At 53.6% G+C, this 23,955-nt stretch overlaps 1 protein-coding gene across 1 annotated transcript in view; it reads left to right on the plus strand.

The window, feature by feature from the left end:
* The first annotated feature begins 3,024 nt into the window (after positions 1–3,024).
* The window catches only part of DHX30 (DExH-box helicase 30), a 32,708-nt gene continuing 11,777 nt past the window's right edge, over positions 3,025–23,955 (plus strand). The window contains exons 1-13 of the mRNA XM_075315774.1: positions 3,025–3,188; positions 7,206–7,333; positions 8,062–8,172; positions 8,674–8,786; positions 8,956–9,079; positions 9,289–9,438; positions 11,588–11,740; positions 11,971–12,804; positions 20,742–20,817; positions 21,158–21,262; positions 21,560–21,735; positions 22,137–22,343; positions 22,421–22,502. Coding sequence (XP_075171889.1) covers positions 3,032–3,188; positions 7,206–7,333; positions 8,062–8,172; positions 8,674–8,786; positions 8,956–9,079; positions 9,289–9,438; positions 11,588–11,740; positions 11,971–12,804; positions 20,742–20,817; positions 21,158–21,262; positions 21,560–21,735; positions 22,137–22,343; positions 22,421–22,502 — 2,416 coding nt within the window. The 5' untranslated portion in view covers positions 3,025–3,031. The remainder of the gene's footprint in view (positions 3,189–7,205; positions 7,334–8,061; positions 8,173–8,673; positions 8,787–8,955; positions 9,080–9,288; positions 9,439–11,587; positions 11,741–11,970; positions 12,805–20,741; positions 20,818–21,157; positions 21,263–21,559; positions 21,736–22,136; positions 22,344–22,420; positions 22,503–23,955) is intronic.

The raw sequence follows: 23,955 nt of genomic DNA on the forward strand, positions 1-23,955 counted from the left end.
CTGCAGAAGACACCGCCGCTCCTGTCAGCTCTACGCAGCTAATGAAGGCAATAGCGCGATCAGCTCAGCTGTCACTGAGGTTACTCGCGGCCAACGCTGAATACAGCTGATCGCGCTATTGCCTTCATTAGCTGTGTGGAGCTGACAGGAGCGGCGGTGTCTTCTGCAGCTCCGGTCACCTCCATGCAGCAGAGCTGGAAGCGACGCTGGACCATCCTGGATTACGCCGGACATGGAGGGCTTTTTCGGGCTTATTAAAGTGGTAAACCAGGGTATATGTTTGTGTTTTTTATTTCTAATAAAGGATTTTTTCGGGTGTGTGTGTTTATTTACTGTAATTTACAGATTAATCATGGAAGGTATCTCGGGGAGACGCCTGACATGATTAATCTAGGATTTAGTGGCAGCTATGGGCTGCCAATAACTCCTTATTACCCCGATTTGCCAACGCACCAGGGCAAATCGGGAAGAGCCGGGTACAGTCCCAGAACTGTCGCATATAATGTATGCGGCAATTCTGGGCGGCTGTTGGCTGATATTGTTAGGCTGGGGGGCTCCCCATAACGTGGAGCTCCCCATCCTGAGAACACCAGCCTGCAGCCGTATGGCTTTATCTGGCTGGTATTAAAATAGGGGGGGACCGCACGCTGTTTTTTTTAATTATTTATTTATTTATTTTACTGCACAGTATAGACACGCCCACCGGTTGCTGTGATTGGGTGCAGTGAGACAGCTGTCACTCAGCGTGGGGGGCGTGTCTGACTGCAACCAATCATAGGTGCCGGTGGGCGGGGAAAGCAGGGAATACGAGATTGATTAATGAGCGGCCGGCATATTCAAAGTAATTGTTGCCGCGTATTCTCTGCACAGCTGCTCCTCGCCGCGCTGGTGATCGGGGAGCGGTAAGTATGAGAGGGCTGCTCAATTCAGTCACTCGGGGGATTAGCGGTCACTGGTGAATCCTTCACAGGTGACCGCTAATCAGTACGCGGCACAGACAGAGCCGCGGCATGACTATGAAGTCGGGTGAAGTTCACCCGAGTTCATTCTCATCGCGCAACGCTGTCTGCTGTCAGCCGACATGTATCACCGACATTGTGCAACACACACACGGAGATTCCACACGGACATTCCACGTACACATACACGGGCAATTTACACACAAACACGGACATTTTACATGTACACACGGCTTGCATACGCCATCACACGAATGCCATACGTACCGGAGAAACGCCCCAAAAAAACGGAACACGGACCCGAAAAACGGACCGTGTCATACAGACGTTTTTTATGCGGAAGTGTGTTTTAGGCCTCAGAACTGTAGAGGATGGAGAGATACGGAGCCTGAGAGACAAATGTGTAAAGCATAGGCCTTGTGCCCACGATGCTTTTTTTCATGCATTTTTCCGTGCTTCTTTTAATTAATAAAAGCAAGGCATAATCATCCCAGCCGGGGCGGGGAATCCTGAAGCGCTCTGCACGGTTCTTTTTTTCTTGCTGGTTTTGTTGCTGAAAAAAGAAGCAGCGTCCATTGTTTCTGCTTTTTTTTTCTTGCGTTTTCCCCAACTCAATAGATAAGAAGAAACAGGAAAATGCACTTTTTTCAGCAACTTTTTTCCTGCCAAAAGAAGCTTTTGTGTGCAGAAAAAAATCTGCTTTGTGTGCACAGAGCCCTACACTACTGCTCATCAGTGGATAGAACACACCTGTCTTCCGCTGTTGCTCTCCGGCTCTATTTATCTTTCTATATCTCACACTGTCTCTGTCTGTCTCTCTCCATATATTTGTCTCTCTCTTTTTATCTATTGCTCTCTATCTCGCTCTCTTTCTCTCTGTACCGTTCTCTCCCTCTTTCTTTCTCTCCCTCTCGCTCTCTCTTTTTCTCTGTTTCTTTCTCTCTCTTTCCCTCTCTTATTCTCAGTATATCACCTTTTCTCTCTCTTTTTCCCTTTCACTGTCTTTCTCTCTCTCTGTGTTTCTTTCACTCTCTCTATCCCCCCTCCCTTTCTCTCCTCTCTCTTTCTCTATCTATATCTCTCTGTTTCTCTTCCTCTCTTTCTGTCACTTTCTTTCTTTCTCACGCTCTCTCTTCCCTCTCTCTATTTCTCTCCACTCTTTCTGCCTACCTCCCCCGCTCTCCTCTTTCTCTCTCTCCCTTTCTCTCTTCTCTCTATCTCTCTCCTCTCTTTCTACCTGTCCCCTGCTCTCTACTATCTCCCTTTCTCCTCTTTCTCTTCTTTCTTTCTCTCTCTCCCCCTTTCCCTCTTTAATTCTTTCTCTTTTTCCCATCTTCCTCTTTCTCTCTCCCCCTTTCCTTCTAATCTATCTTTCTTTCTCTCACGCCTTTTCTTTCCCTCTCTTGTTTCCCTCCCTCTTTCTCTCTCTTTCCCTCTATTTTTCTCCCTCTTTCTCTCTCTCTTTCCCTATATTTTTCTCCCTCTTTCTCTCTCTCTTTCCCTATATTTTTCTCCCTCTTTCTCTCTCTCTTTCCCTTTATTTTTCTCCCTCTTTCTCTCTCTCTTTCCCTCTATTTTTCTCCCTCTTTCTCTCTCTCTCTATTTTTCTCTCTCTCTCTCTTTCCCTCTCTATTTTTCTCCCTCTTTCTCTCTCTTTCCCTCTATTTTTCTCCCTCTTTATCTTTCTTTCTTTCCCTCTATTTTTCTCCCTCTTTCTCTCTCTTTCCCTCTATTTTTCTCCCTCTTTCTCTCTCTCACTCTATTTTTCTCCCTCTTTCTCTCTCTCTTTCCCTCTATTTTTCTCCCTCTTTCTCTCTCTTTCCTTCTATTTTTCTCCCTCTTTCTCTCTCTCTTTCCCTCTATTTTTCTCCCTCTTTCTCTCTCTTTCCCTCTATTTTTCTCCCTCTTTCTCTCTCTTTCCCTCTATTTTTCTCCCTCTTTCTCTCTCATCAGGCAGTTGCACCATGCTGTTCCCCAGCTGACCTCTAGCTGCAGTTCCTCTTGTGGCCGCTGCTCCTCCATTGTCGCTGTGGCGTTCTCAGTTGCCCTTTCTGTCCCTGCGCTCTTCAGTGATGGCGGCGCCCTCTGTGGTCATGCCGCTGCTCGGCAGGTTGGTGTGCCGGGTGTACAGGAGCCATGTGCGGACGCTGTGTGCGGGGAGACACCGGGTGACTACAGCAGCGGCAGCGGAGAAGCAGGCGGCGGAGTGTGCAGAGGACATGGGGGCAGGTGAGCGGCGCCCGGGGCTGCGGGAGACTGACCTCCATCTGCAACTGAACCGTGCCCGACCCCTGCCTCCCCCCGACTCCCGAAGCCATTTACACACCCTCTGGCTGTCGCGTCCCCCCCCCCCCCCCCCCCCTTTGCAGGCTGTCGCGTCAGCCCCCCCCCCCTTTGCAGGCTGTCGCGTCCCCCCCCCCCCCCCCCTTTGCAGGCTGTCGTGTCAGCCCCCCCTCCCCCCTTTGCTGGCAGTCGCGTCAGCCCCCTCTTCCCCCCCCTTTGCTGGCTGTCGCGTCAGCCCCCCCTCCCCCCACTTTGCTGGCTGTCGCGACAGCCCCCCCTCCCCCCACTTTGCTGGCTGTCGCGTCAGTCCCCCCTCCCCCCACTTTGCTGGCTGTCGCGTCAGCCCCCCCTCCCCCCGCTTTGCTGGCTGTCGCGTCAGCCCCCTCTTCCCCCCTTTGCTGGCTGTCGCGTCAGCCCCCCCCTCCCCCCCTACCCCCCTCCCCCGCCTTTGCTGGCTGTCGCGTCAGCCCCCCCCTCCCCCCCCCTTTGCTGGCTGTCGCGTCAGCCCCCCCTCCCCCCACTTTGCTGGCTGTCGCGTCAGCCCCCCCTCCCCCCACTTTGCTGGCTGTCGCGTCAGCCCCCCCCCCTCCCCCTCCCCCCACTTTGCTGGCTGTCGCGTCAGCCCCCCTCCTCCCCCCACTTTGCTGGCTGTCGCGTCAGCCTCCCCCCCCTCCCCCCACTTTGCTGGCTGTCGCATCAGCCTCCCCCCCTCCCCCCACTTTGCTGGCTGTCGCATCAGCCTCCCCCCCTCCCCCACTTTGCTGGCTGTCGCATCAGCCTCCCCCCCTCCCCCCACTTTGCTGGCTGTCGCGTCAGCCTCCCCCCCTCCCCCCACTTTGCTGGCTGTCGCGTCAGCCCCCCCCCCCTCCCCCCACTTTGCTGGCTGTCGCGTCAGCCCCCCCTCCCCCCACTTTGCTGGCTGTCGCGTCAGACCCCCCTCCCCCCCTCCCCCCCCTTTGCTGGCTGTCGCGTCAGCCCCCCCTCCCCCCCTCCCCCCCTCCCCCCCCTTTGCTGGCTGTCTCGTCAGCCCCCCCTCCCCCCCCTTTGCTGGCTGTCGCGTCAGCCCCCCCCTCCCCCCCCTTTGCTGGCTGTCGCGTCAGCCCCCCCCTCCCCCCACTTTGCTGGCTGTCGCGTCAGACCCCCCTCCCCCCCTTTGCTGGCTGTCGCGTCAGCCCCCCCTCCCCCCTTCCCCCCCTTTGCTGGCTGTCGCGTCAGCCCCCCCTCCCCCCTTCCCCCCCTTTGCTGGCTGTCGCGTCAGCCCCCCCTCCCCCCCTCCCCCCCCTTTGCTGGCTGTCGCGTCAGCCCCCCCCTCCCCCCCTTTGCTGGCTGTTGCGTCAGCCCCCCCCCTCCCTCCCCCCCTTTGCTGGCTGTTGCGTCAGCCCCCCCCCTCCCCCCCTTTGCTGGCTGTTGCGTCAGCCCCCCCCCTCCCCCCCTTTGCTGGCTGTTGCGTCAGCCCCCCCTCCCCCCCTTTGCTGGCTGTTGCGTCAGCCCCCCCCCTCCCCCCCTTTGCTGGCTGTTGCGTCAGCCCCCCCCTTCCCCCCCTTTGCTGGCTGTCGCGTCAGCCCCCCCTCCCCCCTTCCCCCCCTTTGCTGGCTGTCGCGTCAGCACCCCCTCCCCCCCCTTTGCTGGCTGTCGCGTCAGCCCCCCTCCCCCCCCACCCCTCCCCCTTTGCTGGCTGTTGCGTCAGCCCCCCCCTCCCCCCCTTTGCTGGCTGTTGCGTCAGCCCCCCCCCTCCCCCCCTTTGCTGGCTGTTGCGTCAGCCCCCCCCTCCCCCCCTTTGCTGGCTGTTGCGTCAGCCCCCCCCTCCCCCCCTTTGCTGGCTGTTGCGTCAGCCCCCCCCTCCCCCCCTTTGCTGGCTGTTGCGTCAGCCCCCCCCCTCCCCCCCTTTGCTGGCTGTTGCGTCAGCCCCCCCCCTCCCCCCCTTTGCTGGCTGTTGCGTCAGCCCCCCCCCTCCCCCCCTTTGCTGGCTGTCGCGTCAGCCCCCCCCCTCCCCCCCTTTGCTGGCTGTTGCGTCAGCCCCCCCCTCCCCCCCTTTGCTGGCTGTCGCGTCAGCCCCCCCTCCCCCCCTTTGCTGGCTGTCGCGTCAGCCCCCCCTCCCCCCCTTTGCTGGCTGTCGCGTCAGCCCCCCCTCCCCCCCTTTGCTGGCTGTCGCGTCAGCCCCCCCTCCCCCCCTTTGCTGGCTGTCGCGTCAGCCCCCCCTCCCCCCCTTTGCTGGCTGTTGCGTCAGCCCCCCCCTCCCCCCCTTTGCTGGCTGTTGCGTCAGCCCCCCCCTCCCCCCCTTTGCTGGCTGTTGCGTCAGCCCCCCCCTTCCCCCCCTTTGCTGGCTGTCGCGTCAGCCCCCCCTCCCCCCTTCCCCCCCTTTGCTGGCTGTCGCGTCAGCACCCCCTCCCCCCCTCCCCCCCCTTTGCTGGCTGTCGCGTCAGCCCCCCTCCCCCCCCACCCCTCCCCCTTTTGCTGGCTGTTGCGTCAGCCCCCCCCTCCCCCCCTTTGCTGGCTGTTGCGTCAGCCCCCCCCTCCCCCCCTTTGCTGGCTGTTGCGTCAGCCCCCCCCTCCCCCCCTTTGCTGGCTGTTGCGTCAGCCCCCCCCCTCCCCCCTTTGCTGGCTGTTGCGTCAGCCCCCCCCTCCCCCCCTTTGCTGGCTGTTGCGTCAGCCCCCCCCCTCCCCCCCTTTGCTGGCTGTTGCGTCAGCCCCCCCCTCCCCCCCTTTGCTGGCTGTCGCGTCAGCCCCCCCCTCCCCCCCTTTGCTGGCTGTCGCGTCAGCCCCCCCCTCCCCCCCTTTGCTGGCTGTCGCGTCAGCCCCCCCTCCCCCCCTTTGCTGGCTGTCGCGTCAGCCCCCCCCCTCCCCCCTTTGCTGGCTGTCGCGTCAGCCCCCCCCTCCCCCCTTTGCTGGCTGTCGCGTCAGCCCCCCCCTCCCCCCTTTGCTGGCTGTCGCGTCAGCCCCCCCCTCCCCCCTTTGCTGGCTGTCGCGTCAGCCCCCCCCCTCCCCCCTTTGCTGGCTGTCGCGACAGCCCCCCCCTCCCCCCTTTGCTGGCTGTCGCGACAGCCCCCCCCCTCCCCCCCTTTGCTGGCTGTTGCGTCAGCCCCCCCCCCTCCCCCCCTTTGCTGGCTGTTGCGTCAGCCCCCCCCCTCCCCCCCTTTGCTGGCTGTTGCGTCAGCCCCCCCCCCCTCCCCCCCTTTGCTGGCTGTTGCGTCAGCCCCCCCTCCCCCCCTTTGCTGGCTGTTGCGTCAGCCCCCCCGTCCCCCCCTTTGCTGGCTGTTGCGTCAGCCCCCCCCTCCCCCCCTTTGCTGGCTGTCGCGTCAGCCCCCCCCTCCCCCCCTTTGCTGGCTGTCGCGTCAGCCCCCCCCTCCCCCCCTTTGCTGGCTGTCGCGTCAGCCCCCCCCCTCCCCCCCTTTGCTGGCTGTCGCGTCAGCCCCCCCCCCTCCCCCCTTTGCTGGCTGTCTCGTCAGCCCCCCCCCTCCCCCCTTTGCTGGCTGTCTCGTCAGCCCCCCCCCCTCCCCCCTTTGCTGGCTGTCTCGTCAGCCCCCCCCCCTCCCCCCTTTGCTGGCTGTCGCGTCAGCCCCCCCCTCCCCCTTTGCTGGCTGTCGCGTCAGCCCCCCCCCTCCCCCCTTTGCTGGCTGTCGCGTCAGCCCCCCCCCCTCCCCCCTTTGCTGGCTGTCGCGTCAGCCCCCCCCCCTCCCCCCTTTGCTGGCTGTCGCGTCAGCCCCCCCCCCCTCCCCCCTTTGCTGGCTGTCGCGTCAGCCCCCCCCCCTCCCCCCTTTGCTGGCTGTCGCGTCAGCCCCCCCCCTCCCCCCTTTGCTGGCTGTCGCGTCAGCCCCCCCCTCCCCCCTTTGCTGGCTGTCGCGACAGCCCCCCCCTCCCCCCCTTTGCTGGCTGTCGCGTCGGACCCTCACTGCTTGTAGAGTGTAAGCTCTTGTGCCCGGGCCCCTGTGATTAACCCTTTGTTACTGTTTTGGTCTTCTATAGATACAAATCTTCTAAAGCAATTCCCGGCTCCAAAAAACTTGCTGCACTGCGCCATCAGCCAGGCGCTGCGGACGTCACACATCCGGGACAAGATGACCTACATCCACAGCGGCAGCGGCAGCAACAACGTGAGTCCACAGCTGCTGCTGCACCTCTTGTCTTTACAGCGCGCGGCTAGCCTTCTGGAAGTCATTCTGTGTATAGAGAAGTTCTGCACCTTCCATAAGGAGAATAGTGTTCCCCCGTGGTCCCCACAAAGCTTCTCATGAGCCAGATCAGACACCCCTTACTTTGCAAGCACCCCGAAACACCGTGTCTGCAAATTGGGGTGTCTGCAAATTGGGATTCTGATCTGGCATAAAATCCTAATTCATATGCAAAGGATTGTTAAAAATCCACATTTAACTTTTAGGATCGCTACTTCCAATAGGTGGCGCTGCGCTAGAGTTTCTCCAGTTTTGGAGAGATAATTTGCACCTTCCAATGGAATTTGTACCAGTCCTCACCTCATGTAATGTATGTACACAGCGACTGAACCAGCAGAATAGTGAGTGCAGCTCTGGAGTATAATACAGGAGGTAACTCGGGATCAGTAATGTATGTACACAGTGAGCGCAGCTCTGGAGTATAATACAGGAGGTTACTCAGGATCAGTAATGTATGTACACAGGGACTGCACCAGCAGAATAGTGAGTGCAGCTCTGGAGTATAATACAGGACAGGCTAAGTAAGTAAGTAAGTGGTCAGATCCTTATTTTGGCTAAGTGAGTTTTTTTTTTTTTAATATTGGAATACCCCTTTAAGGATCCTTTGCAGTGATCGCTTCTTCACTTTCGCCGTCTCCTGCTTTTTCTAGAGAGTTCTCCTTCGCTTGAAATGGCCAAAACTCATCGAAGTAGAAGGTTACGGAGCAAAAAAGGTGGACGCGGAGCGGCAGGCGGCGGCCCGGGCGTGTAAGATACTGCAGGTGAATTTATTGCAATGTGAAAATTGTGAAGTTGTGAATGTCCTAGTGCAGCGCCATCTGGTGGTGACTGGGAGAGTGCGCCCCAGCACTGTGAGATCGCCCTCTGGTGGTCATGCTGAGAATGCTGCCACTCTGTAGGTCTAGAGAAAATCTCATCCTCTTGAGGTTTTTGAGCTATGAATATACGCATACAGGTGGTATACAGCTGAGATTAGTCAGACCTGTGTGTGCCTCCTGGACAATGGTTTGTTCTGTAAATGTAATGTTTTATATCTTCCAGGCTATGGGGCGTGCGCTGCCCGGAAGATAGGCCGGCCTCCGGTCTTCATTATACAAGATTTGTTTTCCCTTCTCTTCACGCACGCCCCATAGCCTGGAAGATCAAAGCTATAACATTTTACACAACAAGCCGTCATCCAGGAGGCATCCGGGTCTGACTAATATCCGTGCACCACCTGTACACCCATATTAATAATGCAAAAATCTTGCTTCTCTTTGCAGGATCTTGGCTTGTTAAATACAAGTCATCTGATTGGGAAAGATCTGGAGGACAGTCTGGATTCTGCACCTGTTTCCTCGCGGCTGCGGAGCAGGATCCACAGCAGAGAGCCCAGGTCTGTCCGTAGCTTACCTGGTGCATTCTGCGAGCGCCCCCAAAGCTACAGTGACCCCCCCCCCCCCGTATCTCTACGCAGGGGGTCCGGTATAGCAGGCACTCCTCCGCTCTCTACCTGTCCACTGCCGCCTTCTGCTGCTGTCGGGTAAACTCCTTTATCTCTCCAGGGCCGCCCCGATGGATTTGGGCGCTGAAGATGCTGAAGCTTCGAGGGCTCTGCGTGTCTTCTCCAATCCCAAACATCTGCTCTCCTCCGTCATCCAGGTGGCCACCTCCGTCTCGTCCAGTTCGGTAGGTCACTCGCTGTCACTGAACTTGCACCGCTCTGGGAATGCATGCTGGGAGTTGTAGTTCCACAGCGCAGAGATCTCAGACTGTGCGGAAGTTTCAGGTGGATTTGCAGATAAATCTGGGGTAAAGAAGCATCGGATGTCGTGTGACTCCGGACCATGATACCTGCCACGTATGGGTTATGTTTTGACTGTTCCTTTCTCTCTTAGAATTTCATACATTATCAGCACATTGGAGGAAAGATGAAGACGTGCCGCCTAACCCTGCGCTGGCCGCAGCCTATGGTCTTCGTTACTAGCGGTCAGCGCTGGATTGAAACTGAGAGGAAAGCGGCCGCCCTCGCCTGCCAGAAGCTGAAGGTTAGAGATTGTGTGCTGCGGGGACGGAGGGGGATCGGGTGTGTGTGTGTGTGTGTGTATGTATATAATAAATATAGATATATGTATGTGTGTGTGTGTATGCATGCATATAATAAATATAGATATATGTATATATCATTATATGTATGTGTGTGTGTGTGTGTGTGTGTGTGTGTGTGTGTGTGTATGTATATAATAAATATAGATATATGTATGTGTGTGTTTGTATGCATGCATATAATAAATATAGATATATGTATATATCATTATATGTATGTGTGTGTGTGTGTGTGTGTGTGTGTGTGTGTGTATGTATATAATAAATATAGATATATGTATGTGTGTGTGTGTATGCATGCATATAATAAATATAGATATATGTATATATCATTATGTGTGTGTGTGTGTGTGTGTGTGTGTGTGTGTGTGTGTGTGTGTGTATATAATAAATATAGATATATGTATGTGTGTGTGTGTGTATGCATGCATATAATAAATATAGATATATGTATGTGTGTGTGTGTATGTGTGTGTGTGTGTGTGTGTGTGTATAGATATAGATGGATATAGATATATAATATATCTCTCTGTATCTCATACATATACAGCAGCATGTAACAGTTTGGGCAGCCCTGGTCCAGGTTACTCTTATTGTGAACAGTTGAGCAAGTTAAAGGCATAAAGTGGAAGATGACGCATTTCCATTGTATTTTAGTAAAAAAAAAAAAAAAATACATTTTCATCTTTTACATTTTAAAATTAAAAAAAAAAAGGAAAACGGACAGATGCAAAGGTTTGTGCACCCTCCCTGCATGGTTAGTACCTAGTAGCATCCCCTTTGGCAAGTCTCACCGCTTGTAAACACTTTTTGTAGCAGCCCAAGAGTCTTTAATCTCTTGTTTTGAGGGATTTTCCTTCATTCTTCCTTGGAGACGTCTTCCAGTTCTGTGAGATTCCTGGCTCGTCTTGCATGCGCTGCTCTTTTGAGGTCTAGCCACAGATTTTCAATGATGTTCAGATTAGGGGACTGTAACACAATTGAAAAACCTTCAGCTTGCACCTTTTGAGGTTGTCTATTGTGGATTTTAACATGTGTTTTTAGGATCATTATCCATTTGTAGAAGTCCTCCCCCTTTGTCCTCTCCTTTGTCCTCCCACACACCCCCAAAGCATGATTGATCCACCCCCATGCCTAATGGTTGGCGAGATGTTCTTTTCCTGAAATTCTGTACCCGTTTATCTCCACACATACCTTTTGATCAATTGTGCCCATAGTTCTATTATAACCTTGTCGGTCCACAGGACTTGTTTCCACAAAGCATCAGGCTTGTTTAGATCTTCTTTTGTTACTTCTGACACTGAATTTTATGGTGAGGACACAGGAGAGGTTTTCTTCTGATGACTCTTCCATGAAGGCCATATTTGTGAAGGTGTCTCTGGAGAGTAGAACAATGGACCACAACTCCAGAGTCTGATAAATCTTCATGAAGATCTTTTGCAGTCAGGCAGGGGCTCTGATTTGCCTCTAGCAATCCTACCAGCATCTCACAGAAGTTTTGCTCTTCCAGACCTGATCTTGACCTCCACTATTCCTGGTAACAGCCATTTCTTAATTACATTTTGAACGAAGGAAAGGGCAACTTGTAAACGCTTTGCTGTCTTCTTATAGCCTTCTCCTGCTTTCTGGGCCTCCACTATTTCCATTTTCAGAGTGCTAGGCAGCTGCTTAGAAGAACCCATGGCTGCTGTTTTTGGGCACAAGGTTAGAGGAGGCTGGGTTATTATAAAGCTGTGAAATTTGCATCACCTGATGATAGTGAACAAGCCATAAGCCCAACAGGATCATTAATGTGTGAAACTCTGGTCAAGGGTATCTGAGCACAAGTCTCCAAGGGTGTCCAAACTTTTGCATCAGCCTTTTTTTTTTTTTTTTGGCTAAAATGCTAAGGAAATGTGTTATTTGACCATGGTGTTTGATAAATGTGGTGCGACTTCTCCGTCCAGCTCTGATTTACCCACCTGGAACTGGAATGGGAATTGTGACTTTTTAGAAACGTCCCGTGGAATAAATCTTATTAAAGGGGAAGATCTAAAGCAGTTGACATTTCAAGTGGCGAGATCGGCCTAAATATTTGCTCCTTGTTTTCAGGATTTGGGACTCCTGGACCCCCAGAATCGCCCCCTGACTAACGTGATGTACAATAAGTCATCGGTGCATAAATTTCAGGAGCAGCAGAAACAAGCAAAGAGGTTCCAGGTCCCCGAGGATGTCCTGCAGAGGATAGAGGATTATTTCGATCAGGTAAGACTGCAGGATCCGGTATGAGGGGGTGCATCACCTGTCACGGACCCCCCCCCCATAAAATGCAAATGATGTCATGTGGACTATTTGTCATCCTCTGCACACATCCAGAGCTGCATTCACAATTCTTCTCCCCTGCCATCGTTTGCGCTCTGGTAACCTGTAACTGGAGCAGAGGAGAGGTTGCTCATTATTTTCCGGTGATTTATACTGAATCTCTCGTCCTTCAGTTTCCCTTAGCTCCGGTCACCGGATCACAATCCAGAGAAGACGACGATGATGAAGATGAGGCCGCGTACATGGAGGGGTCAGAGGAGTCCTGCTCGTCCTCTCCGTTCTCTGATCCGATCTCTGGACGCTCGTACACCCCAATATCTGAGGCTGAAGCTTCTTACATCAGCCGCTCACTGGAAGAAAGGTGGGACAGCAGCATTGCCTTGCAGGAGCTGCCCGCGGACCAGCATCGCGAGGTCATCATGGCCGCCATTAAAAGCCATCAGGTGGTGGTGATCGCCGGAGACACTGGATGCGGAAAGACCACCCGCATCCCTCGCTATATCTTGGAGGACGCCATCCAGAGCGGTCACGGCGCCCACTGTAACCTGCTGATCACCCAGCCCCGCAGGATCAGCGCCGTGTCTGTGGCTCACCGCGTGGGCCAAGAATTGGGGCCCAGTCTTAAGCGTCAAGTGGGCTATCAGGTCAGACTGGAGAGCAATCTGCCGCCACGTGGGGGCGCCCTCCTATTCTGCACGGTCGGGGTGCTGCTGAAGAAGCTGCAGACAAACCCCAGGCTGGAGGGGGTGAGCCACGTGGTGGTGGACGAGGTGCACGAGCGGGACGTGAACACAGACTTCCTCCTGATCCTCCTCAAGCAGGTCCTAGATGTGAACCCTGACATTAAGGTCATCCTGATGAGCGCCACCGGCGACAACCAGCGCATCTCGCACTACTTTGGAGACTGCCCGATTGTGAGGGTCCCGGGATTTATGTACCCCGTGGAAGCATATTTTCTAGAAGAAATCTTACCCATTCTGGGGAGGACGTCGTACCAGAAACCGCAGGTAAGGTCACGACACCAGACGTGAGGAGGCCGCTGGATGGGTGAGGACCCCGGCCGCTCCCCACCCTCAGTACCCTGAGCCCTATGGTCCAGCAAACATGACTGTGCGCCCCTGGATGAGTGAGGACCCCGGCCAATCCCCACCCTCAGTACCCTGACCCCTATGGTCCAGCAAACATGACTGTGCGCCCCTGGATGGGTGAGGACCCCGGACGCTCCCCACCCTCAGTACCCTGACTCCTATGGCCCAGCAGATATGACTGTGTGCTCCTGGATGGGTGAGGACCCCAGACGTCCCCCACCCTCGGTACCCTGACCCCTATGGTCCAGCATACATATAACGGCGCCCCTGGATGGTTGAGGACCCTGGACATCCCCCACCCTCGGTACCCTGACTCCTATGGTCCAGGAGATATGACTGTGTGCCCCTGGATGGGTGAGGACCCCGGACGTTTCCCACCCTCGGTACCCTGACCCCTATGGTCCAGCAGATATGACTGTGCGCCCCTGGATGGGTGAGGACCCCGGACGTCCCCCACCCTCGGTACCCTGACCCCTATGGTCCAGCAGATATGACTGTGCGCCCCTGGATGGGTGAGGACCCCGGACGTCCCCCACCCTCGGTATCCTGACGCCTATGGTCCAGCAGATATGACTGTGCGCCCCTGGATGGGTGAGGACCCCGGACGTCCCCCACCATCAGTACCCTGACCCCTATGGTCCAGCAGATATGACTGTGCGCCCCTGGATGGGTGAGGACCCCGGACATCCCCCACCCTCAGTACCCTGACCCCTATGGTCCAGCAGATATGACTGTGCGCCCCTGGATAGGTGAGGACCCCGGACATCCCCCACCCTCGGTACCCTGACCCCTATGGTCCAGCATACATATGACTGTGCGCCCCTGGATGGGTGAGGACCCCGGATGCTCCCCACGCTCAGTTTCTCTATATTTCTTTATCGTTCCTTTGGGAGACCCAGACCATGGGTGTTTAGCTTCTGCCTCCGGAGGACACACAAAGTACTACACTTAAAAGTGTAGCTCCTCCCCTTGAGCTTATACACCCCCTGGTAGCCAGTCCTAGCCAGTTTATCGCTTTGTGTCAGGCGGCATACATCCACACATGCATTCTCATCTGATTTGTTTGACTTTTGGAAAGAGTTTGAAGAAATGCGGGTTCATGTCTGGACCCCCGGCATGTCCCTTCTCACCCCACTGTGACGGCGGTGTTGTAAGGTTGATTCCTAGGCTGCAGCCTTACATGCCGCGCTCCTTCACCATCCCTTCTGGGCTCTGGCTTGAAGTGGGAGCCAGCACGGTTTCCATGCCTGGCAGGAGTCCGGTCTCCATCCACAGCCCCTTGAGGATTCTGCTGGACCGGAGCACTCATCCCCAGGGACATGGCCCTGCGTCTCAGCAGCTAAGTACCTGAGACGTTTATGTTGGGGGTCCCGGTTCTTTATTGTAAGGGGAGAGTATGCTGTATGTGTTTGTTTTAACTTTTCCGGCGGGTTCTCTAGCTTTTGCCTGAGAACCGCGCCGATGGTGCCTGCTTGTCGGCCTTGCCGCTTAAATTTAGGCCCTGGCTTCGCCGGAGGCCTAGTTTCATTTTCCTGCCCTCGCATGTCACTCATGCAGAGGGACAGGTTCGGCTCCTCCCGGCGGCCGTTCTACACAGGGGAAGGACACTCCCCACTGCTGGGGCGTCCCTCCTTCCCTGCAGGTCTCTATAGCCCTCCAGTTCCCGCTCTTTTATAGGAACGCCCTCTTCTCAGGCAGAGTTCACTCTGCTCTGGGACATCCTGCATTCTGCATCTCTGCTGAGGTGCTGCGACTGGGGGACCGGGCTTCGGGATCTGGAGGGCACACAACACCGCGCTCAGCGGTCTGGTAAGCCACAGCCGGTCTCCGGTTGTGGACCTCTGTATATTCTCCCTGGGGTTCATTCTCTGCAAAGCCCCCACTCCAGCAGCATGACAGCCTGGAGTCTCACCCCCAGTGGTCTCTCAGGCTGCTGCTGCACCTGTGATTGAACCCCCGGCCTGGGTAGAGTCCTTTTCTAGGTCCATATCCCAGTCATTTGCTGAGTCCATGGGACTTTTGTCCAGGACTTTGATGAATATGCATCAGCCTCCCTCACAGGGTGCCTCTAATACTCTTGACAGAGGACTCCTATCCTCTGACCTCCGTCCATCGGAGCTCATGGAGGATTCATCATCTGATCCCAGACCCCTTCCTTCTTAGAGAAGGCGCAGGGTTTCCTCCCCCTCCCCATCCCACGGCTCTGTCTCAAGAGCTGACTCTCAAGATGAGGAGGATGCCCTCACGGGGGGCTCGGAGGCTATGTATCCCATCGATTTCTCTGAGGGTGACTCAGATCTTAGTGATTTGATTGCTTCTATTAATTCTGTGCTGGATCTCAATCCGCCAGTATCAGAGGAGCAACTCTCTTTGGCAGAAAAACATCAGTTTACCTCGCCTAAGATAGTGAAGAGTGTGTTCTTTAATCACTCCAGTTTTCAGACCGCTGTGACCAAACCCAGGGCCTGCCCTGACAAACGCTTTCCAAAGCGTGGTTCTGATGACCGGTTTCCATTTCCACCTGAGGTGGTCAAGGAGTGGTCTCACTCCCCAAAGGTAGACCCTCCGGTGTCTAGGCTCTCAGCCCGGACCGTTGTGTTGGTGGCTGACGGCACCTCACTTAAGGATTCCACTGACCGTCAGATTGACCTTCTGGCCAAATCTGTGTATGAAGCTGCGGGGGCCGCGTTTTCCCCGACTTTTGCAGCAGTGTGGGCTCTCAAGGCCATCTCTGCTTCCCTAGAGGAGATGCATTCCCTCTCCAGGGAATCTATGCCTGAGATGGTTACCTTAACTGCTCAGGCTTCAGATTTTTCATCCTATGCCATGTCTGCCATGCTAGAGACTGCTCACCGCACTGCGGTGGCTTCAGCTAATTCCTTCGCTATCCGCAGGATTTTGTGGCTTCGAGAGTGGAAGGCAGATGCTTCTTCCAAGAAGTTTCTTGCTGGGCTCCCTTTTGCTGGTTCACGGCTGTTTGGTGAACAGCTGGATGAAATCATTAAGGAAGCTACTGGCGGGATGAGTACTTCCATGCCACAAACCAAGACCAGGAAACCCGCCCAGGGTAGGAATCAATCGAGGTTTCGTTCCTTTCGTTCCTCCAACTGGTCATCCTCTAAGCCTTCCGCCTCGTCCGCTAACTCAGCCAAGGATCAGAAATCCAACTGGCGCCCAAAAGCGCGTCCGCAGAAGACCGCAGGAGGTTCTGCCACTAAGGCAGCTTCCTCATGTCTCTCGGCCCGCTCCAGCCACGTCCTTGGTCGGTGGCAGGCTCTCCCACTTTGGCGACGCTTGGTTAACCCCTTAACGACCCATGACGTACTAGATACGTCATGGATCGTTTCCCGGTAAGCCCCGCCCCCTGCCGCCGGCGGGCGGCGGCGAGACGTGCACATATCAGCTGTTATCAACAGCTGATATGTGTGCCTGCTAGCTGCGGGTGGAATCGCTTCCACCCGCGGCCATTAACCCCTTACATTTCGCTGCCAAAGTCTTGGCAGCGATATGTATATGGGCGCCGCCATGACAGTGACTTACCCCGCCCCCGCCGGAAGTCACGTGACATGATCACGTGACTTTCGGCGGTTGCCATGGTAGCACAGGGTCATGTGATGACGCCTGTGGCTAACATGAGTCACTTCCTCTCAATGCCGGAATACAGCCGGCATTGAAAGTGAAGCAGCAAATCTGCAGTTCTCAGCTCTGTAGCTGAGATCTGCAGATTGTGCAAAGCGATCGGATTGCTGATCGCAATAGCCCCCTAGGGGGACTAGTAAAATAAAAAAAGTAAAAAAAAGTTTTAAAAAATTAAAAAAAAATAAAAAAACCTAAAAGTTCAAATCACCCCCCTTTCACCCCATTGAAAATTAAAGGGTTAAAAAAATAAAAAATACACACACATTTGGTATCGCCGCGTTCAGAAATGCCCGATCTATCAAAATATAAAATCAATGAATCTGATCAGTAAACGGCGTAGCGGCAAAAAAATTCCAAACGCCAAAATTACGTTTTTTGGTCGCCGCAAAATGCAATAACAGGCGATCAAAACGTAGCATCTGCGCAAAAATGGTACCGTTAAGAACGTCAGGTCAAGACGCAAAAAATAAGCCATCACTGAGCCTCAGATCCTGAAAAATGAGAACGCTACGGGTTTTGGAAAATGGCGCAAAACGTGCGCCACGTTTTTCGGACAAGCTTGTGAATTTTTTTTAACCCCTTAGATACAAGTAAACCTATACATGTTTGGTGTCTATAAACTCGCACCGACCTGAGGCATCATACCCACACATCAGTTTTACCATATAGTGAACACGGTGAATAAAATATCCCAAAAACTATTGTACAATCCCACTTTTTTTCCAATTTTTCCGCACTTGGAATTTTTTTGCCGTTTTCCAGTACACTATATGGTAAAACTTATGGTTTCATTTAAAAGTACAACTCGTCCCGCAAAAAACAAGCCCTCATATGGCAAGATTGATGGAAAAATAAAAAAGTTACGCCTCTCGGAAGAAGGGGAGCAAAAAACAAAAACGCAAAAACGGAAAGTGCCCGGGGGCTGAAGGGGTTAAAGCAAGTCTCCGATCAGTGGGTGAGAGACATCATATCTCACGGCTACAGGATAGAATTCTCTTCCAGCCCTCCAAACAGATTTTTTCTCTCAACTCCCCCCTGCTCCAAGGCCGCCGCCTTCTCGCAGGCCGTGGCGTCCTTGCAGGCAAACGGAGTGATTGTCCCAGTTCCCGCTCAGGAACGGTTCAGAGGTTTTTACTCAAATCTCTTCCTAGTTCCAAAAAAGGACGGTACCTTCCGGCCCATCCTGGATCTCAAGCTTCTCAACAAGCATGTTCAGGTGCGGCATTTTCGCATGGAGTCTCTGCGATCAGTCATTGCCTCTATGACCCAAGGGGAGTTCCTGGCGTCCATCGACATCAGAGATGCCTATCTACATGTGCCAATCGCAGTGTCACACCAGCGTTGGCTACGTTTTGCGATAGGAGAGGATCATTTCCAATTCATGGCTCTCCCCTTCGGGTTAGCCACGGCCCCTCGGGTATTAACCAAGGTCATGGCGGCAGTGATTGCGGTCCTGCACCTCCAGGGTTTAGCAGTGCTTCCTTAATCTGGACGGCCTTCTGGTCAAGGGTACATCCAGTGCAGACTGTCAGCGGAGTGTTTCGCTCACTCTCGCCACCCTAGCCCAATTCGGGTGGATTGTCAATCTTCCCAAATCCACTCTGACTCCGACCCAGAGTCTCACGTACCTAGGGATGCAGTTCGAGACTTTGCCGGCACTTGTAAAGTTGCCCTTAGACAAACAGCAGTCTCTCCGGCTAGCGGTGCGCTCTCTCCTGAGGCCCCGCCGTTATTCCCTCAGGCGTCTGATGCCCTTTGCCCAGTTCCATCTGCGTCCTCTGCAGCTGGACATTCTCCGCTGTTGGGACAAGCGTCCGTCCTCCTTACAGAGGTTAGTGGCTCTGTCGCCACGGACCAGGAGCTCTCTTCAGTGGTGGCTTCGGCCCCTCTCTCTGTCTCAGGGGCGCTCCTTCCTGGCCCCGTCCTGGGTGATTCTCACCACGGATGCCAGCCTTTCCGGCTGGGGAGCGGTATATCTCCACCACAGAGCTCAGGGCACTTGGACTCCGTCCGAGTCAGCCCTTTCAATCAATGTGCTGGAAACCAGAGCTGTGCTTCTAGCTCTCCTAGCCTTCCACCACCTGTTGGCGGGCAGGCACATTCGAGTCCAGTCAGACAACGCGACAGCGGTTGCCTACATCAATCACCAAGGCGGGGCACGCAGCCGCCTGGCAATGTTGGAGGTCCAACGCATTCTTCAATGGGCGGAGGACTCCAAGTCCACCATATCCGCAGTCCACATCCCTGGCGTAGAAAACTGGGAGGCAGATTATCTCAGCCGTCAATCCGTGGACGGTGGCGAGTGGTCCCTGCACCCGGCAGTGTTTCAGTCAATCTGCCGCAAGTGGGGCACTCCGGACGTGGACCTAATGGCATCTCGTCACAACAACAAGGTTCCGGTTTACGTGGCTCGCTCCCACAATCCTCAGGCCTTCGCCGCGGACGCTCTGGTTCAAGACTGGTCCCAGTTTCGTCTGTCCTACGTGTTTCCCCCTCTAGCTCTCTTGCCCAGAGTCCTGCGCAAGATCAGAATGGAGGACCGTCGAGTCATCCTCATTGCACCGGACTGGCCCAGGCGAGCTTGGTATCCGGACCTGCTCCAACTGTCCGTAGAGATGCCGTGGCATCTTCCGGACCGTCCAGACCTGCTCTCGCAAGGTCCGTTTTTCCGCCCGAATTCTGCGGCACTCAAATTGACGGCGTGGCTCTTGAGTCCTGGATTTTGACGGCTTCTGGTATTCCTCCTGAAGTCATCTCCACTATGACTCGGGCCCGTAAGTCTTCCTCCGTCAAGATCTATCACAGGACTTGGAAAATTTTCCTGTCCTGGTGTCGCTCTTCCGGCCATTCTCCTTGGCCATTCTCGTTGCCGACCCTTCTGTCTTTTTTACAGTCCGGTCTGCAGCTGGGACTGTCCCTCAACCCTCTCAAGGGACAAGTCTCAGCTCTGTCAGTGCTGTTCCAGCGGCGACTCGCTCGGCTGGCTCAGGTCCGCACCTTCATGCAGGGCGCGTCTCACATCATTCCGCCTTACCGGCGCCCCTTGGATCCCTGGGACCTTAACTTTGTCCTCACGGTATTGCAGAAACCCCCTTTCGAGCCCCTTAGGGAGGTTTCTTTGTATCGTCTTTCTCAAAAGGTGGCCTTTCTAGTTGCCATAACTTCTCTCAGGAGAGTCTCTGATTTGGCTGCGCTCTCCTCGGAGTCACCTTTTTTGTTTTTTCACCAAGACAAGGTAGTTCTCCGTCCGACCCCGGACTTTCTTCCTAAGGTGGTCTCTCCCTTCCACCTTAACCAGGATATTTCCTTGCCTTCCTTCTGTCCGGCCCCTGTTCATCGCTTTGAGAAAGCGCTGCATACTCTAGATCTGGTGCGTGCTCTCCGGATCTATGTGTCTCGCACCGCTGCGCTTAGGCGGTGCACCTCTCTTTTTGTGCTAACCACAGGGCGGCGCAAGGGTCTCTCTGCTTCTAAGCCGACCTTGGCCCGTTGGATTAGATCGACCATTTCGGACGCCTACCAGAGTACTCAGGTGCCTCCCCCGCCGGGGATCAAAGCACACTCGACCAGAGCTGTCGGTGCCTCTTGGGCTTTTAGGCACCAGGCTACGGCTCAACAAGTCTGTCAGGCTGCCACTTGGACTAGCCTGCATACCTTTTCAAAGCACTACCAAGTGCATGCTCATGCTTCGGCAGATGCGAGCTTGGGCAGACGCATCCTTCAGGCGGCTGTCGCCTACTTGTGAAGTTAGGCTCCGCCTACTTCTTAGTTTTTTCTGTTTATTCCCACCCAGGGACAGCTTTGGAACGTCCCATGGTCTGGGTCTCCCAAAGGAACGATAAAGAAAAAGAGAATTTTGTTTTACTTACCGTAAATTCTTTTTCTTATAGTTCCGTATTGGGAGACCCAGCACCCTCCCTGTTGCCTGTTGGCAATTTTCTTGTTCCGTGTGTTATCACCGGCTGTTGTCGTGGACAGAGTCTCTGGTTGTTCCGGTTCTTACTCGGTTCTACTTGTGGGTGGCTACTCTCCTTCAGCTTTTGCTCTAAACTGGCTAGGACTGGCTACCAGGGGGTGTATAAGCTCAGAGGGAGGAGCTACACTTTAGCTTCTGCCTCCGGAGGACACACAAACACCCATGGTCTGGGTCTCCCAATACGGAACTATAAGAAAAAGAATTTACGGTAAGTAACAAAATTCTCTTTTTTTGTTTTCAGACGGCTGAAGATTGTGTCCCGGACCTGGATCTGATTAGTGACATCATCCTTTACATCGATAAGCGCGGCCCCCCAGGTGAGTGGGTCACAAGGCTCCGGCTTTACAGATGGAGCAGGTTTCCCCTTTTTAAACTATAAAATTTGCGCTTGGACCGGCACCCATCCACAATTGGTAATGGGGTCTTGGTGAACCCTATTGGTCAAGACGTTTTGGGGTCTTTGCCCTCCTCCTTGGTACAGGAAGGGGGTCTAGCACTGATTAGTCCTGGTATTTCTGGGTACAATCAATGGTTCTTACTTTAGACAACCAACGTTGGAGAGGAGCGCAGCTCTGAAGGACTTTGCCCCCACTAGCTGTTACTTTGGAATTTATTGGCTCTGTATGACCCCAAATTTCCATATTTTTTGCCTTGTAGGGGGAATCCTGTGTTTTCTTCCCGGTTGGCAGGAAATCCGCCGCATTCAAGAGATTCTGCAGGAGCAACTGGGTTATAGGAACGGCTCGCACCTCATCCTACCAGGTGAGAGGATGCTGGTAGGAATAATCTGCAGAACATCGCATCATATGGGGGACTGGACGATGTTTCCAAAGCAAAGGTGGGGAGGACAACCAAATGACCGCAGGAGTAGACACTGGAACTAGGGAAACGCATAGCTCTGCATGGGAGCTGCATACCCAGAAACGGGAGTAGGATTGTAATGAAGTACTCTTGCATCTTTTTGTTTTGTTACATAACTTTGCAAAATTTCCCACACCCCTCATTTATGCTTCAGTACGCTCTGCATTGTGATAACTAATTCCTTTGTATCCCCCCCAGTTCACTCCAACGTCCCCCTGATGAACCAGCAGACCATTTTCGAGCAGCCTCCTCCCGGCGTCCGTAAAATCGTCCTCGCTACAAACATCGCAGAAACGTCAGTCACCATCGATGACATTGTACATGTGGTCGACACCGGGATGCACAAAGAACAGCGGTACGACCTCCGGACAAAGGTACGAGGCGAATATCTGCCCTTACACATGGAAGTTAATGAATAGGGCAAAGAGTTGGGATCATAGGGGCGGCGGTGTCCAGTGCAGCAAAGGTGGGGGGCACAATGGGGGGTGGTAATTATGAATTTCCTGCCATATCAAATGCAGTACTACTTTCTAGGCGGCTCCTGCACCTTATTTTCTGCTCACAGCGCTCCATGTGGACTGGCATGGTATTGCAAGTAAACACTATCAATGGGATATACACTCTGGGGATAAACTACAACCCCCATCTCCTGGCTGTCATGGCATACTGGAAGTTGTAGTTCACCAGCGGATGTCACGGAGCAGAAAACATCCAATCAGATGCAACATGATCTATTGATGTTTCTTATATATTAAGCCCCCGCTGCTTTCTGCAGGTCTCGTGCCTGGAGACCACCTGGGTGTCCAAATCCAATGTGACCCAGAGACGTGGCCGGGCCGGACGCTGCCAACCCGGATTCTCCTACCACCTGTTCACCCGTGCGCAGCACCAGGCCATGCAAACCTTTCAGGTGGCGGAGATTCTGCGGACCCCGCTGGAGAACCTGGTGGTCCAGACCAAGATTCACACCCCGGAGATGACGGTGAGACGAGCGCCTGTCCCGATCCATCTCGTTACGTCCCTGGGGAATGAGATTTATTTTTTATTTTTTTGTTTTAGGCCGTTGAGTTCCTCTCTCAGGCTCTGGAGAGTCCCGACCGCTGCGCCATCATGGACGCCGTGCAATTCCTTCAGGAGATTCGTAAGTAGCGGATCCTACCTATGGAAACTCAGGGTATTTATAGTGAAATGTCAGGAGAAAGACACTTTGTAACCTTTAATCCCATGCAACTCCATGGTATACTGGTGCGTCATGGATCGGGCTCAGGAGTGGAGCCACAACATGCAAAAATAAAGTCCTTAATGTGGTCGGATACGGGTTCCCAACCGATGACGTATATGTACGTCATGGCGATCATGCAGGGCACAGGGGCTCGGTGTAAGTGATAGTCAACCTCTGGCTGTCACAGTCAGGCGCGGTGCCCGCACTACCCCCAGCTGCTTATCCCTTTAAATGCCACGATCAATAGTGATCACAGGATTTAGGAGCGAGGGAGTGTCCTCCCTTTCACGCAATCGGCACCCCTGCGATGTAATTGTTGGCTATTGATTGTTACAATGGTCAAAAAATGACCTACTGGTTTGCTGGCTACTGTGGCCTGTTAGACTATGCCATTAACCTGGTCTAACAGGCGTCCTGTCAGTCACACTAACAGGTATAGTCCATTGTAGTGTATGTGCAATTGCAATGGATTATACCAGCGATCAGAGTAAAAAAAAAAGTAAAGTCCCATATACGGACTAAGTAAAAAAGAACTGTAAAAATATTAAGAATAAAAAACACCAAAAAATGCAAAAGAATATTATACCAATAAATTCATATATTTATATAAAACCAACAATTAATAATAAAGTACACATTTGTTATTGCCGCATCCAGAATAAACTAATCTATAAAACTGTCGCACTAGTTAATCCTTTCCATGAACACCACGAAGAAATAAAAAAAAAACCTGGCAAAAAGCTGCGCTCTTACATCATACTGGCGAAAAAAAGTCACATATAAATAAAAATTATACCGCTGAAAATGTCATATTGTCCCGCAAACAACAAGCCCCAACTCTGCTCAGTGGTTAAATTGGAAAAAAAAATTAACGCTGAATTATTTTTTTTTTCTAAAATTGTTTTTATTGTTCAAAAGCAGCAAGACCTAAATGTGGTATGGCTGTATCCGTACTGACCGATATATAAAAAAATTTAAAAAAAATGACCGTGACCAGCTTCAGTGCAAGGAGGTGGATGGGATTATGGGCGTGGGGAGCAATGAATATTAATTTTTGGATTAGCTGGCATCGGCATGTAACTGGGGGCACATGGCAGTGACGTAACGCGCTGCCCGTTACTTACACACCAAAGTCAGTTGACGACATCAGAAGAGGACAGAGGGAAGGTGAGTAGAGTTGTTAACTTTTTATGTGTATGGCATAATGGGAAGCATATATACCAGGATGGGCCCATGATGGTTGGTCAGTATACCAGGATGGGGGACATTGTGGAGGTCGCCTGAGCTGTAGTTTGTTTGTTTAAACGTAATAAGAATATCTGTGTATGTAAATAATCAAAATATAGATGTAGTTGCATAATAATCTGTCTGT

Source organism: Anomaloglossus baeobatrachus, chromosome 6 (assembly GCF_048569485.1).
Source record: "Anomaloglossus baeobatrachus isolate aAnoBae1 chromosome 6, aAnoBae1.hap1, whole genome shotgun sequence".
NCBI classification, from domain to species: domain Eukaryota; kingdom Metazoa; phylum Chordata; class Amphibia; order Anura; family Aromobatidae; genus Anomaloglossus; species Anomaloglossus baeobatrachus.